This window comes from Hoplias malabaricus, chromosome 11, assembly GCF_029633855.1.
Source record: "Hoplias malabaricus isolate fHopMal1 chromosome 11, fHopMal1.hap1, whole genome shotgun sequence".
In the NCBI taxonomy this organism is placed as follows: domain Eukaryota; kingdom Metazoa; phylum Chordata; class Actinopteri; order Characiformes; family Erythrinidae; genus Hoplias; species Hoplias malabaricus.
In genome coordinates, this window is record NC_089810.1 from 18,679,564 (window position 1) to 18,696,196 (window position 16,633).

At 37.4% G+C, this 16,633-nt stretch overlaps 2 protein-coding genes across 2 annotated transcripts; both read right to left on the minus strand.

Moving 5' to 3' along the window:
* Window positions 1-1,156: 1,156 nt before the first annotated feature.
* tat (tyrosine aminotransferase) lies at window positions 1,157-9,548 on the minus strand. The gene is made up of 12 exons (XM_066685054.1): window positions 9,491-9,548; window positions 8,022-8,383; window positions 7,175-7,279; window positions 6,926-6,993; window positions 6,646-6,804; window positions 5,094-5,232; window positions 4,899-4,951; window positions 2,737-2,889; window positions 2,506-2,634; window positions 2,335-2,418; window positions 2,028-2,126; window positions 1,157-1,886 (listed from the first exon to the last, which is right to left on the minus strand). Exons 2-12 carry the CDS (start codon window positions 8,365-8,367, stop codon window positions 1,746-1,748), a joined length of 1,476 nt encoding a protein of 491 aa, XP_066541151.1. The 5' UTR covers window positions 8,368-8,383; window positions 9,491-9,548; the 3' UTR covers window positions 1,157-1,745.
* A 1,503-nt stretch (window positions 9,549-11,051) lies between these two features.
* Window positions 11,052-16,511, minus strand: LOC136709805 (uncharacterized). Its single transcript, XM_066685321.1, has 7 exons — window positions 16,126-16,511; window positions 15,275-15,498; window positions 14,820-14,918; window positions 14,601-14,702; window positions 14,307-14,417; window positions 13,771-13,879; window positions 11,052-13,685 (listed from the first exon to the last, which is right to left on the minus strand). Exons 1-7 carry the CDS (start codon window positions 16,232-16,234, stop codon window positions 12,451-12,453), a joined length of 1,989 nt encoding a protein of 662 aa, XP_066541418.1. The 5' UTR covers window positions 16,235-16,511; the 3' UTR covers window positions 11,052-12,450.
* Window positions 16,512-16,633: the final 122 nt, after the last annotated feature.

Here is a 16,633-nt window from a genome sequence, read left to right on the forward strand (position 1 = left end):
CACAAAATCAAAAATTATGAATGGCGCAGCAGGTAGTGTCGCAGCCACACAGCTCCAGGGGCCTGGAGGTTGTGGGTTCGATTCCCGCTCCTGATGACTGTGAGGAGTTGGTGTGTTGTGTGTTTTCCCCGTGTCCGCGTGGGTTTCCTCTGGGTGCTCCGGTTTCCTCCCACAGTCCAAAAACACACGTTGGTAGGTGGATTGACGACTTAAAAGTGTGTGTGTGTGTGTGTCTGTGAAGGAGTGGCGCCCAATAATTCCAGGTAGGCTCTGGACCCACCGTGACCCTGAATTGGATAAGTGGATACAGATAATGAATGAATGTGTCCTAGTTTGTAAATACATTGACACCTTTTATCTTGTTTGAAACCAGAGGCATAAATATATATCCATGCCCTGTAGTGTAAATGTAATATTCATATGACTTAAAATTAAAAATATAAACTCCCTTTTTTCCTTTTTTTTACTGACCTCTGATGACAGGCAGTCACAATTGATTTGTTCACTGGAAAGGTTATTGGCCCAGATGCCAAGTTCAGTCCACTGAAAGGGTTGACAGTCTTACATAATGCTTTGTCAGCAAGTAGTCAAATGAAATGTTAGGCCCTGAAAACCGTCTTGTTGAACTTGAATAAATCAAGATATGTGACAATATGCATTATGTATGTATTTACATTTGGGTGGGACAAAAATCACAGAGGCACTCCCACTGTAATTGCATTAGCACATGTCCGATATCAGGATGTGAGTCTGGTATATGATTATTAGCAATACCGTAAACACTTAATTCTCTTATGTTTGAAATCAGTGTATGACTCTTATGTGGAAGAAATCAAACTGTCATTTTTTTGGCTTATATTTGTTAAATTATGTAGTATCAGGAAATAAGCTACATGAAGGAATTCAGCTGCTGTAATGTCAAGTGATGGCGCACTGTTCTTTACCGCGGTGTTAGAGTTTTGTTTGATTTAAATCTAACCAACCAAAATCAATGAAGGACATAAGTACTTGTGGTTGAATGCCATTCAAATCATCACAGAAATGTTCCAGCTTCTAGTGTAAGGCCTCCTTTTAAGTTACACAGTTCATCATCATTTGTGTTTAATGTAAGAATACTCTCTGTGTTCAAGAAGAGACATCATGATCAAATTGGGTTATAAACTATTTTATAGTATGTATAACAGTTTGAGTTGCATGTGCACATACAATTGAAACATGTTTATCTTTTAATTTTATCTTTTAGAAAATATCTTATTTAAATAGTTGTTACATCATGATACTGAGAAGATCTCTATATATAAAGAAATAGGAATGTACTTGAGCATGCAAATAAAGCTGCACAATCTTTTCAAATACACTGTCACCAGTCACCATAAAAACACAATGCATGCATACTTAAGGAAGTGGTCAACACCGTGGGAAACTGAACTCCAGCAGGGACACTTGTAACTGCAAGTGAATAGGTAACACTGTGCCAGCCTCTGTTGTTCATGTGTTCCATATGAAGTCAAAGCATAGATTACAATAGTTTACAATGATAAAAAAAAAGATTTACATGACAGTTTTACTAGTTCATACAAAAATATAAATATATGGTTTACATAGCATGAAGTACAACAGCAATACACAATCAAACTCTACAAAGTCCATGTCTCTTTTCTCATGCATAAAATATTGAACATTATATATCACTACGGTCCATTTGTCATTGGCTTTGGGTTGCGTTGTTGTCCTGTCATAGTCTTTCATTGGTCCAGGTCATTGCTATCTTGGCTGCGAGGTCTGTAGTGGCGCGCACAAAACTCCCTGATCCGTCCACATGCCTCTACCATCAGTTCTTCTGGAACTGTCACCACAATCCGGAAGAAATTTGGATATTCAAATGCCTGAGGAGAAAAGTATGATGGAAATCTCACTGTGTGTAATGAAGCAATAATACACATAGATACAGATAGAGTATGAATGTAAAACTACTGAGAGGAAGAGCAAAGAGAGAGAGAGAGGAATAAGAGAGAAGAGTGAGGTACCGTGGCAGGTAGACAGAATACAGATTGTTCAGTGACCAGTCGCTCTGTAAATTCCACATCATTCTGGAACTCTGGAAAGTGCTCCATTTCAATCCCAACCTAAAGTTGAATACAGATTTAAGTTATCTTCCTTATTAGGAGTTGCTGTTTGTCCCTGTGCACCAAATTGCATCAGCAAAGCTTAAAAATTAACCATAAAATAAAGGTTTGATTAGTCTCAGTGTGTTGCTGGACAAGTATTATTTAATTTTCCTCTCATACCTGCAACTCATTTTTACAATGCACCAGTAAAAAAAGTAGAGCTCACCATGAGGTACATGGCTCCAGATGGCATCACCGGATTTAGCCCAGGAACGGTGGACAGCTCTGAGTAACAAATCTCCGAGTTGGACTGGTAAATTGACACCAAGTGTTAAAAAAATTTGTTCACATTTTAATACAGCCTCCATCCTTTATCTAAAGTACTTCCTGGTCTTACCTTAAGAAAGCCAATTGTTCTCTGATAAAACTCCACTGGGGTGTTATTTAGGATGCTCTCTAGTGCCCCCTGGACCACAGTGCAGGCACCCAAAATGCGCTGGCTGAGTTTCACCAGAGCTTCATAAATCTTGGAAGTAAATAAGAAATCAGGGAATAACATTATTTGTGTGTTATACATGTTGTAAACTCATATTAATGTGAGGGCTTGGTGCAGCATCAGTCAGCATACCTCTGTTCCAAATATGTTGTTGTGATCGTGGATGAGGATCCATCCCATTCTCCATCCAGGAACAAGCCAACGTTTAGCCAGACCACCACAGGAAAGAATAGGCACATCACTGCTGAGAGGAGCCAGGGTGTGGAACTCACAACTGGGAAAGACCTGTGAAATTATTAGAACAATTAGTAACTGCCCAGCATCATCAGGAGGGGATTTTCCTGGTTTTAAAAACCTTAAGATCTCGTACTACAGAGAGCTGCAGCTCTGCTGGACAATGTTAGTATTGCCTTTTTTGTCTTTTTTGTCCAAACAACTGGCATTATTAAAAGGAAGTCAAGCATTTTTTAACCACATTTGAACCATTACGGGTTGGTTATGTAACCTTTGGTTTTCTTTTTTCTTGCTCTCGTGCATGTCTGTATTCTTGAGTGTCTTCCAAGTTTAGGAAGAGGGCGTGAGATGGGAAAATTATGCAGAAAGGAGAAGAAAGCGAAATTTACTGCTGTATCCTCTGCAGCCGTATGTCTGGCTTTCATTAGAGTTGGGGCTTCATGTTGGGTGGATGGATCCGCCTCACCTTCCATTGGTTGAGCCAGTACAATTGGCGGTGCTGGCAAATGGCCATCTCACAAGCTCATTAACAAAAATCAGCATTTCTCCAGGACAGACATGTCCTTTTACTTGAGGTTTAACCAGCAACAGGGTCTTCATGACTCTAGACATCCCCCTCCATGTTAAAACCAGCATCAATAGATGCAAAATTCAGCTCCACTGAGCTCATAAATACAGGCCACATCCTTTAACGGAGCTCCTCTCATTCTCTGCCTTCCTTCTCTCCCCATTCACATATGTGCTAATCACAAACACATGCCAGGAAAAATGCAGAGTCATTGTGATGTTGTGCATCAGGAACACAAGCTCTGAACATCACCTTGCAAATAAAAAAATACAAAAATAAAAAATAAAAAAAAGCCAAATAACCTTGTAAAGGATTAAATTAAAAGGATTTTCAAAACACAAGTTCCTGAAATATGTTTATACAACACTAAAATGACCATTGCCACAAGATGGAACATGCACAGTCATTGTAGTGTTTTCAAGATGTTTTACAGTCACATTAATTGAACTCATGCTGTCCCTGTTTACAAGGCATGAGTCCAGGATGGGAGTTAAGAAAAAAAAATACTTTATCCCTCTGGATAGTTCATTGTTTTTCTTCTGTTCACGGGTCTTCTAGGCATAGTTTGAGCTGACAAAGCCATGAAAAACCCTGATTAAATGTAAATATCAACAGCTCATACTGATTGAATGCAGTGGCCCTCTATTGGCTTTAAAGCTTTGAGATTTTAGTCACTTCTTAAAATGTTATAAAAAACAAACAATACTTATTTAACATAAAAATATATGATAGTAGACTGTGCAGATTGTGTAAAGTACAGAATTGGAAACAAGAATTGGAATCTGATTAAGTCTTCAATTAGCCCTTCTGTGCACCTTTATTAAGACATTTGCATTCTTTAATACTGCATTCTTAAGGAGGCATTCGGTGTACGTCTGGAACTTTTTCACAGGACATGAATAGTTGTGATTTCTTCATTCTCAGTGTGCGGACCCAGTGCCCTGTGCTTATCCTTCACTCGTCCTTGATGACCTGCTGCTTTGTGTGGCACGGTGTGTTGCCAACCTTCCATTCAAACACACTCTGCTCTAATCCCTCCTGTGCTGATGTGGTCTCCAGCGCTCAGCTGAGCCAGGGAAAAGCTCTCGGCACTTTTCCCTCTCTGTCACAAAGAATGTGCCTTGCTGGTATTACATGAGGCTTGTAATACCAGGACCAATTTCCACACTGGGCCAGCACCATCCAGGAACTTGCTCCCTGAGACTAACACCTTATTTAACTGCTAGTATGAAATGAATACCTGTACCTATTCCAAGGTAGTATAAATTAAAATTAAAAATATGTATTTGATTTTTATATTCAGTGGCTTCATGTCCTTGGAGTCCTCCAGTGTTAAACCCAAAAGAAAGAGGCTACTAATTCTGAAGTGAGTTTTGAGTGGTTTGCTCATTTCAAAATGCCAGCTTGATTGCTGGGTATTATTTAATATTAAATTGGAATTATCAAAATTCTGAAAGTATTCCATAGTGTCAGTCTTGCATTATTCACTCACCATGTCTCCATAGATTTCATCTGCAAGGATAGGGATGCAGTGCTTTGATGCAACTATAACAAAGAAAAACAAAGTTTAATACACACACAAACATTTATAACCCACTACAGAAAATAAAATGTAAATAAATATAAAGGAATGTATAGACTGAGCTGTAATAAAGTAAGTACATTCCCTTAGTAGCATTGCACAAACCTGCAAGAATGTTCTGCAGGTGCTCTTTGGGAAAAACAGAGCCACAGGGATTGGACGGGTTGTTGACAATCAGACACGTGGTTCGGTCATCGATCAGACTCTCCAAATGTTGCAGATCAATCTGCCAGGATTTCTCAGGCTAAAGACCCATTTCAAATCAAAAGAATAAATGTTATTTAACAAAAAAAGCCATTTGATCACAAGAACTGCAGACATATAAAGACATATATATATTGTATGGCTCTACTAAAGGTGCTATTACTCATAATTTAGCATTGACCTAGAGCAGATATCAGCATGAACGCTACCCCACAATAATATTACCCCTTTTTTTTGAATGGCTCTCACCAAATAACACTGACCTACAAAACTTTAGAATTCAGCAAACAGTGTCCACACTGTACCTTGTTTAACAAGAGTGGAAAACAACCTGTGCACATTATTTGTTTCATAATATTATTTCCACAACGTTGCTAAATATATGTTATGTCTTAACTATTAGAAAACTGCAGGATATAACTCACTTAATATTTTCATCACTGGTGTCTGATGTGTAAGCATAAATACAGTGCAGTTCATAAGAAACTTAAAAACATGGCTGTGTGTCTGTGAAGAACATTTCACTTTTTAAATGTGAAAGGATCCTATTGTTGTTCTGCTGCAGACAAAACCTTCGCCTGATGGGTTATGAAACACTAACTATTCTGTACACATTTTGAACAGTCTTATGGTACTATAGCCATATTATCTATAAAATGAAGAGAACCATTTCCAGTAGCAGTAAAACCTTGCCACCATGATACAGAAAAGAACATGCTTGTAGCATTCTTTGGATTGTGAGCACATCCACTTTTTTCACAAACCCTCTTAGATGATATTAGTGGGTTCTGTCCTTTATGGAGGTATTGGGCACTTCTATGTATTCATCTTGGGTACCATTATAAAAACTTTTTTTTAAAACTATAATCCTTTATCTACTTCTGTGATCCTTTATGGCCTACCAGTCTGTTACTCTTACAAAACACACCTATTTTTATTGTTCATAACAGTGAATTTGACAATTTAGGATCTTCACTGCACTGACACTCCCCTGCACTTTATGTTGAAAACCATTTATGTCTTTTGTGAATGAAATAATGAGGCAACAACACAGAAGGAAGTGGATCAGTGTGAAAGGTGTGTAGTATTTGTTGTATACAGACAAGTAAATTTCTTTGAATTAAAGCCTGCTTTCTGCACTGTAACCTCACAGTCAAAATCAATGTGATAAAGCACAGAGCCAAAAAACATTCCAGGTATTGACTGTACCCTACGTGTGCCTGCATGTGTGCACGTCTAGAATTATATCATAGCCATGTGACCCACTTTGGTACAATTCTGTACATTTGGACTTGGAAATCTAGTCCTGGACTATTTTCAGTTGTGATTTTCTAATGAAAAGAAGATATAGTCTAGGACTAGGCTTAATCCCTGTCTGGGAAACCACCCCACAGTATTACAACCCTACAGTTAAACTCTTGAGGATTTTGTATGTTCAGCTGAAGTTACTCACCAGCAGGTTGTAAAATTTGACCTTGATGCCCATAGAAACAGCCAGTGTTTTATAAAGAGAAAATCCAGGGCAAGGAACCAAGATGTTGTCTCCTGGGTTACACAAGGCACTAATGGCAAGCTCTATGGCCTGGCTGCAGCCACTGGTCAAGATCACATCCTGACGACATAATTACAGTGTTACTTTTCTTATTATTTAAAAAAATAGTTAGGTTTTAACTTGTTTAGCATTACTGAATACATTTCATCAGAGAGACATGAATTTGGCCTAGATGACACACCTTAGCTTCCAGTGGGGCTCCTGGTCGGCTGTAGAAGTTTGCCACAGCCTCCCTGCTCTTCAGGTAACCTAAGAATGATAATATTAAGAGATTAAATCATTTCATGTCTGAGGACTCGTTTTAAAAACTTTGTTACTAACTTTTTTTGTCTGTTGTGAGCAAAGGAACTAAAAAGTAGTTTTATTTTTTGAACTTGGAACTGAGTAAAATAATTCACAGGTAATATCTCTCTGATGGTTGTTGTCTCACCTACGGAAGGTGCATAGCCATTGTATTTGTGGGAATCTATAGCATCCTTCATCGCCTGGAGCACACTTTCATCCGTAGGCAAGTTTCCAAACACAGTTGGGTCCCCTGAGAAAAGCAAAGTTAACTGAAATGATTAAAAATGTTTACAAAAGCTAAAGAGCAAATATATTCTTAGTTTGGAGTTAAAATCAGGAGGGAATATGCTTGTATTCAATCAGTTTTACTCTATTTAATAAATTTCTTACTTTTTTAGTGCAGACTTTGATACAAATTTACAGATAATTAACATGGGACAACTAATAATATTCTTTTGCAATATTAAGGTTATAATCTGGAAAACGATGATGATCTGCTACAATAATGTACAGTACCTGACCACTTAAAACATGACAGATCAGAAACAAAGTAGGAGCAAGGAAAAAAGTATTTTACAGCAATAATACCACATTATATCAGCAGAACTAGAGCACTGTGTTTGAGGTAATAATCCTAATACTGGAAAACTAGTTAGAGGTGCAATTACTAAATAAGAATATAGTGGTAACTATGAATCAGGCATTTATTTTAGGGTCAAATACAATTTGTTACTATAATACTACAGAGGTTTGTGTAATATGAAACCAACCACAGTCCATTCAGGTTTCATTCACCTGTGTGAAATAGGCACAATGTTGGGCAGCATAGAAAAACAACAGACCTCTGATATATATCAGTCTCCCATAAAAAGCAGTTCCATGTGGTAAATTAAGTGTTTACAGTGTTACCACCAATTCCATAAGATATATGTTTAAAATGTAGTGTGTGTGTATCTGTGACTTTATTTGTGCGTGTATTCTTGTGACTGTACCGATGGATAGGGCGATCATGGGCTTGTCTGGGTTGGAGGTCAGCTTCATTCCGTCCACTATGGCTCTGATAGGGTTCAGTGTGTTTTTGGACATTTCCGAAGCTCGGACGCTCCAGCGCTGTCTGCGCGCCTTCAGTTTAGCCGGGCTCACGACGGAGCGCGCGTTCACGTGGTGCGGGGTTTTCCCGTTTAAACCGTTGCCGTCTATACCGTTAACTGTTAAACAGCTCCCGTTAATACTGTTTTTGGCCAAACCGTTCCTGTCGACACCATTTCCATTGACGGCTTCTCCGTGAACGCCTTTACCGGTTAACCTGCTGCCGTTCATTCTGATCACGTAGGACATAGTTCACACTTCACAACTGCAACATAATGCATACAAAGCACAGTAAGAAAAATCATACGTAAGTTTATAGATAATTAATGAATACAAATTTAAAAATAATACAAACCACGTGCGAAATACATGTCGCAGGTCATGTATTTCACGATAGAAGACAGTGGATTAAATTTACTCCTAACTACCAAAATGAAACTAAAATACTAAGACTAAAGTATAGTAACGGTTATCTTAGTAATGTGCCTGTTTGAAAAGTGCACTGGTTCGCTTTGGGAAGGAAAAAAAATACCCGCAGGTGAATTAATTAGTGCACATTTAAATCCTAGTTATTTTCTCTTGAAAAACTAAAAATATACTGGAGCATTCATCAATAATGTAGTCTGATTTTTTTAAAGAAATCTTCAGGGATATTTCCCCACACTTTTAAATTTCACTCTTAGAAAGTCCTTCAAGAATCTTCTTTGTTCCTCTACATTCTTCTGACCCATAATTCTGGGTTGATTTCTCGCAGTGGAGGGCGACAGAAAAGGATTTTTCAAATCAAGAGTGCAATCTGATTTTTTTCCCTCTCCCAAAGATGAATGATTTAAGTAATGTTTAGCTAGTGACATGTTTTTAAAATCTTGCATGGTTGATTGGGAATCCCACCTTGTCTTTACTTTTTCAATTAGGGACTTTCTTTTACTTATGTAAGTGAATTACTTTATATATAAGCTCATCATAATATATCTTCTGAAAATTTCACATAATAATCTAGGAATTAAGTAATTAAGGTCTCTAAGGATGAAAAGAATTAGTAGCTGCTATTACGGACATGCACAGAAGAGGTTTTAATACATTGTTTACTCATTCACAATCTCTATCACCTTCATTTTCTAGGATGTTCCATAAATTATGAGCACATCACTGGGCCATCACTTTTATAAAATCAGTAAAATACTAAAATATGCAGTCAACTGTATGAAAGAAGCACAGGACTTCACTACATGACTCACGACTGCAATAAAGAAACTACAAATGGAAATTAATAAATCACTATACAAGAGATAACAGATTTAATTAGAAGTGTCATTCATCTTCAATTGAACAAAACTGAGTGTAAACGTGTTTAATAGAACCAAATAAATACCTTTTCTAAATGGTCCAGAAGAAAGTTCACCTTCCACAGATTGGGACTAGGATGAGACACAAAGCAGTGAGATGGGGAATAGGGTCTCACCACCTTTATGTAGAGCCCCCCAGGAATGGGTGTAGAACCATGCTCTTTTCCTCATTGGTGGAGATTGAGGGCTGTTCCAAACAGCCCACTTACATCACAAACAAAAACGTCAAACCTCAAGTTTTCAAGCCAAACCCCATCATTAGGTTTAACTCTTTCCAGGTTGGGTGCATCTCAGCCAAGTATCTATCGCTTTTTTATTTAATAACTGCTCTTCCAGAGCCTGCAAACCAGTGCACACTATGCTTTCCAAACTAAAGTTGGCAGTTCATGTAATGTCTCAATTTTTGAATTATTGTTCTTTGTTTTTGGCCTAATTATTTTTTGGCATTTATTAATTTGCCTCAAATTAATAAAGAGAGTGTATATATGTATGGAAATATGATGCTGTGCTACACAATAAATTATATTGCTCACCTGTAGACTAGTAAACAATATGGATTAAGGGGTGTGTATGTGTGTGTGTGTGGAGGGGGGGGGGGGGGGGGGGAGGTGGACGACACCAAGCAAAACATCTGTCCTGCATAAGCAACACTTACGTCAGCCAAACTTTAGCAATGTTCTGGAGCAGCCAGATTGAATGACCTGCATGTAAACAGCTGTAGAGTGCAGTGCATTCAGGAGGCAATATTGATATGAAGATTAATTTAATTAAAGGATTATAGCATTAGATAATATAATGCGAGCATCCAATGACAAAGGAGAATCACATTATAATCTTTATTAGGATTTTCTAAATTTCATGAATGATCTACTATACCTCAGAGTAAATGAACACATCATTTTAAATGCCATTAATAAAAGGAAAATTCAGTATCATAGGTCATTGTTGGATTGTTGGACATGAAAAGGCCAAGTGAATGATCTGAGATTTGTAACTGAGGGGGAATCAAATGACATTATAATTCTATCATTAAGTTAAATACGAAGCCATTGAGTTGGTTTTGATGTGAATTAGTGCAATCAGAAACCACATCCTGTGGAGAAATCATCATGTGTACCAAATCACATTTCTTAGAAAGGGTTAGTGGCAGATGGTGATGATTTAGTTGTAACTGTGACAGTTATCACTTAATGTCAGAACTAAGTGAATGTAACTTGTATTTGTCAGGATTAAAAGTACGTTGACTGCCTGCATGTTCCATGATCAAAACAGCATAATTAACCTTGAGATAATGATATATGTAAATTATAAAAAATCTAAACTTCAATATAAATATTTAAAATCAGTATATTTACACAGTGTTAGTATATATGCTATTCCAGCTCCAAACATTTCCAATTTTAAGTAAAATGACACATTTTAATCACTTGAATGCAATAGTTTGGTTTTGTTTTTTCTAAAATACAAAGAGTGTTCTACAGGGCCCTCTGGTCTTTTCTATCTTTTAACTTTTAACAAACTTTTGAGAAAATAAAATACAATTATATCTAATTTAATGGAAATAGTAATTGAAAGGAAGAGCTTATAAGGAAGCAAATATATAAGAATGAACAAATGATGCAGTGCTTACATAAAGAGCATTGCATCAATTTTTAAACGCGAGAAAACAAGTTTACTTTTAAACCAGCTAAATACACATCAAAATGAATACCGCATTAGAGATCCAAGACACACAAAGAATATCCTTGAACTTTAACTCCCCCTAAACCACGCCCACCTCTCTTGCATTTTGTTCTGGAACAGTGCATTCAGAGTGATACATGTGCTAGATGGTAGTTAGTATGAATCTCAAACTGGGGGTCAGAGTGACTTTGACATATAATGGAAACTTGGTATGATATGCTTTAGTAGGTCAGAGAAAGTCACGTTTTGTCCAAGCAATCAATACCATGTGCCCTCATATAACTCAAAGTGTTCATTATCGTATATCACTGTTTGTCAAAGGAAGCATGTCAACATACAGTAAAGGTGCATTTGAACATATGGTGTGTACCATAACCTTCGACCGCAACAAACACATGTGTATATGTCACTAAACTAGCAGCCAATCAGATCTGTTGTGAATTGCACACCATTGGCCCAAAGTTTTGGTAAAGTGCCATCTAAATAAATATGCACTGCGCTGTAATTGGACATGGGTAATCAACTGGATTTTTTCAAAAGTTGTAATCACAAAAAGAGGTAGTCACAAATTAATTTCACAATAATAACACCTGCATTATCAATCAAAGTAATAAATAAGTATAATTTACATGAGGGGATTACAAATATTGCACAGTCATGTTTGCCTTAATTTTGTCTTCATTAAACACTATAGAGCAAAAACAATCTGTTTTCAGAAGACAAGATTTTAACTACTGAATTTGTTCCACTTTGCTGAACAGCATCTATTCTTCTGGGTAGTGTTACATTACAAGTTGGAACACTGCTCTAAGGTTTTGCATTCATGCACAAAAGCATTATTTAGTCTTGTACACTTGTTTGATTAGTTCTGACCACTCAGATCTCTTCAGTTCAACACACTGTTCCACTGCTCCACAGGCTAAAGCTGCATGCTTTTATGGCCTCCCCACACATTAAGCATGGTCATAATAAAATCACCAGTGATGTCCACAGTGGCCCCCATTTTATGAACAATGCTTTTCAATGTGTGTGAAATTTGAACACCTGGATCAGAAATGAAAGTACTTTAAAAGTGACTAATTAATTTGTTAGAAGGTGTAATTACAAACACTGTGATATCTAGTGTATGCCTTATTTTAAAATTAAACCTGGAACTATCCATACAAATGAATATAAAGCCAAATCCAATTGATCACTTTGATCAGCTGTGTGTGGAACAGCATGCTACCTCTGGTTAATGATCAATATGAGCCTGATTTCAAACAAATTATATAACTCCACATGTCATGCATGGTAATCCCTTTTATCTGTGCTTTGACGGAATATAATCTGAATCGTCAGAGTCTTGGGTGTCCGATTCAGAGTCTGAATAGAGCCAATTTACATCAAATGATTCAGTTTCTTCCACTTCTTCCTCCTCAGATTGCTGATCTGTTATGTCACACTCCTGCTGGGTCAGTCGCTGAAGCAGCACATGAGGCTGCAGCCAGTTGCTCATTAAAAGCAAGCCCTGAGTTTCTAAGGACAGTTTCAGGTTGCCTCTCGAGATGCTTCTTGATTCAGTGATTATATCTAAATCTTGTGTTGTCTCTGGACATGGTACAGAATTAAGGTCTGGGGTGGGACTTCTTGAGGATAAAGGGTTTAATAATGAACATGATTGATGACTTAAAGAGGCTGGGGAACTTATTTGTTGGACAGAGAACACTGGTGAGGAAGACTGCTGCTGAACTGAGGGCGAAGCCCTTGGAGAAGATGAGATGCCCTGGATTGTGGAGGCTAAGGGAACACTGATTTTGTTCTCTGTAAATGAGGAGCTGGCTACGGATTTTGATAAATGTAATAAGGGTGTTTGGAGTGACAACCCTGGAGAGGAAGACTCAGAGGGTGAATCTGTTGGTGAGGATGAGGTTTGCACAAAAGACACTAATGACAGGCTGTTTTGTTGGAGTAAAAGTGGTGGAGATGGTTCTGCTGAGATGGATTCTGGATGGGATGACAGAGATATGTTTGTAGAAGAGGAGTCTTGGAGAGGAGATGCTGAGGAGTCTATCAAACTTTGAGGAGTAGAGTGGAGAATGGGAGAATGTGAAGATGGTGTACTTTCTGAATGAGCCAGAGAAAATTCCTGTTCCTGAACCTTTGGCTCTTCAGAACATTCCTGAAAGATATTCTTCATTATCTTGCTGTGTCTGGAGCAGAGATTGTCTGTTATCACCTCCTTAGCTTCCCTCTGTCCTGAAGCAAGTCCAGGCTCCTTTCTCTGAAGATGCTTCTTTTGTAACACACACAGATCTGGTTCAGTTTGACATATATCTGGCTTCTGTTTCAGCATTCCCTGTCCATCCCAATCGATCTCTGATCCTTTCTGTACATGGTAAGGTCTTTTTTCTTGATACAGCCTTGAGCCCTGGGTGCATGTATGTAATAGATCATCATCCTCTCTTCTTTCCTGAGAGAGTCTCAGAATTAGGGAGAAAGGCCCAAATACTAATCTATACTGATCTGCATCGCCACAAATAGAGTGGTTTGCTAAAGCTGTAAGAAAGAAAAATATTTAATAAACAATTATTTAATATTCCAGTTTCCTTAACTCATACTTGAGCTAGGCCAAAATAATTACCACATCTTAGAAGTGTCTTCAGAGCTGTGGACTTGGATGTAGTTTTACAAGTAAGTAATTGATGGATTAACTGCTCCCTTTCCCCCAATTTCCATGAGTGCTTTAAAACCTGGGTTCAAAAATAAAAGCGCAAATACACACACACATACACACACACACACACACACACACACACAAGAATAGAAATAAATCCTTAATCCACACATGTAGTTCTTAATAGAAAATTGCATGGATGTGTTGACAAATAATGACAATAATTTTTCAATATTTCGTGAGGTATCCCTTGTTTTTTTTTTCAAATTCCTTTTTTTTCTTGAGAGGGTTGCAGGCATCAAAATAACAATTTTATATTTAACAAATAAAAATGTTTTTTTCACTAGAAACACTGACTATATCTGTTCAGTTGTTTGTTAACTAAAGGTTTAAATGAATTAACCAATCATAGATTTCAGTTATTTTATTGCATTTTTATAAAGTGTCCCAACGTTATTTAAGTATCATTTTTGACACTGCACTTTATTGAATGCAGCTCATACCTGATCAATACGGGTGGGTTTAAGGGCTTTGTCCAGTTGTTCTAGGTAGTGTAGCAACCTCTCTTCTAATTTCAGGGCATAGCACTCCCCATACTGCTCCTCCATCAAATCCTACCAAGTACAGAGTAGTATACATAAATAAACTGTATTTTAAAAGCAATAAGAAACCTTCTATAGCATAAATATTTGTACTGTGTAAAAAAAACTATAATGGCAATAACAATGTAATATATTGATTATAGAACATAATGAGAACCATTTAAAGACGAGGAAGAGGTAGAGATGTTCACATACTCTGATATAGGTTTTGCGCATGTCTGGGTTTCTTGTCAGAGAAAGAGCAAAACTCCTAAAATCCTGCTGAGTCTTCAGCATGAGCTCCATGTGTTTGAGACTCTATAAACAACGCAAAAAAGCAGTTTGGTTACCATGAAGATAACAGAAATGGATAACATGCCTTATTCTCCATTGTCTTAGTGACCTCTATGGGGGAAGGATACACAATGCACTTACACTTCTGCGATACTGGGAAAGACTGTCTGGAAAGAACTTTATGATTTTGTCAGTGATGCTGTCCACACACTTGTCAGCCCACAGCATCCACATAATAACCTGTGATATAGTACACTTCGTCATATTAAAGTCTAGACTGCATTAAACATGAATTAATTATTTTTATTGCCACACAACGTTAGTGGTAATTTTATTGAGAGCTATAAACAACACATGGGTCTTTTTAAAAAATAAGCCTACGGAGAATTTCATGATCAATCTATACTGAGTGGAACTCAGCGCAGCACATATATGATATTTATAGTTATACTTTATAAGTTATAATTCCACAAGTAAGCTTTAGATTTTTTTATTTTTTATTTTTAAATATTTAATACCTTGGAATTAATATATTTTTGTTCAATCTACATACATAATTACACTGTTGAACCCCATGCATAATCCCAATACCTTACCAACGTCTTCAGGCCAAATATAATCTTCATGTGTTTGATGGAAGACACTATGCGAGGCAGTAATAAGTGAGTGACCTCTAGGAACTCCATCACTCTTTCGAAGTGTTTCACATCTCTGGCCCGTATCACCATCCAGGCCTCAGCTGCCACCACACGGATTATGCAAGAATCCTCAAGTTTCAGACAGCTCCAGTTACCTTCTAACCAGAGAGGGGGGCCTAAATCTTCAGAGAAAACACAGGGTTATGGATTATGAAATCCAGTGGAGGTTTAAATTTAATCTAATGGAAATTATAAGGTTTAAATGATTTGCACATCATTGCCTTCTTTTTTTTAATAAAAAAAAAAAAATCAAAACGCCAGGAGAATTTCTTATGTTACAAATCTAAGAAACCAGTCCAGTCATCTTGCATGGTGAGATTTTGACAATAAGGATACAACACCATTTTAATTTAACACTAGGTATGTTTTTGGTATCTTTGCTCATGGACTCCCCTAAAGTTGCAAAGTGTAATTCACTTGAAATTCACTTGAGTCTTGAAATGAAGGTGGAGAGGTGGTGTACCCACCTCCAAAAGTACCAAAGTGCAATATCTGCTGTGCAGACCACTAAAAAGAGGCTCTATTTTACCTATTACCGACCAGTGTAACATCACAATGATTTTGAGGCTGTAATTTTAAGGTAAAAATACTACTTACTGTATCTTTAAAGAACTGAAGAGTTACAGGTGTTTGAGAGTTCAGGAAGATGAGGACTGTACACATTTTTCCAGAAACTGTATTAAAGAGCTAAGCAGAATATGGAACAAAATACAAGTGAAATAATCATTTATTACCGGGACATTTCTCACCTTCTAACACGTCTATCATTCGTTCACTCCAAGCGAATTCAATGATCCACAGCGGTAAATCAGGAATGAGGCTGGAGCAAGTTTTCTCAGTCCACAGTTTTTCATCCATGCCTCTCGCCCACTGCTCCTCTCAAAAACTTCTTCTTTGATGGGGGGGGGGGTACCTTGGTGAGCTCAATTTAACATCGGGGGGATCTGTTCAGACATGTTCACTTCGCCGGCGATCCAAAAAAGTCACAATACATCCCATTATGAGTAAAACTGCTGTCATTTCCACAGACCTTCCCAATAAACCGTATAATAATATATTGTAATAATATTATAATTATAATAATTATTATTATATAACTTCAGAAAGGCGGTTTATTTACAAACAAATTCGGTGAACTTGGGTACATCCAGTCAGTGGAGGCTGCAAATCTTTCAGAATAAAAGTCCCAATAAAATGTTAATTTTTTTCTGAGCACTTAAAAAACATTGGGGTGGCTTCCCAGACATGGACCAAACA

What these genes read in the sequence shown, in the direction of transcription:
- LOC136709805 (XM_066685321.1), bottom strand. Translation starts at nt 16,234, where the DNA reads ATGGATGAAAAACTGTGGACTGAGAAAACTTGCTCCAGCCTCATTCCT. An exon ending in AATGATAGACGTGTTAGAAG is followed by an intron (nt 15,499 to 16,125) that starts GTGAGAAATGTC and finishes TTTTCTCTGAAG; the next exon opens with ATTTAGGCCCCCCTCTCTGG. An exon ending in AACCCACCCGTATTGATCAG is followed by an intron (nt 13,880 to 14,306) that starts GTATGAGCTGCA and finishes TTTTGAACCCAG; the next exon opens with GTTTTAAAGCACTCATGGAA.
- tat (XM_066685054.1), bottom strand. Translation starts at nt 8,367, where the DNA reads ATGTCCTACGTGATCAGAATGAACGGCAGCAGGTTAACCGGTAAAGGC. An exon ending in GAGCCCCACTGGAAGCTAAG is followed by an intron (nt 6,805 to 6,925) that starts GTGTGTCATCTA and finishes TTATGTCGTCAG; the next exon opens with GATGTGATCTTGACCAGTGG. An exon ending in ACAACATATTTGGAACAGAG is followed by an intron (nt 2,635 to 2,736) that starts GTATGCTGACTG and finishes TTTACTTCCAAG; the next exon opens with ATTTATGAAGCTCTGGTGAA.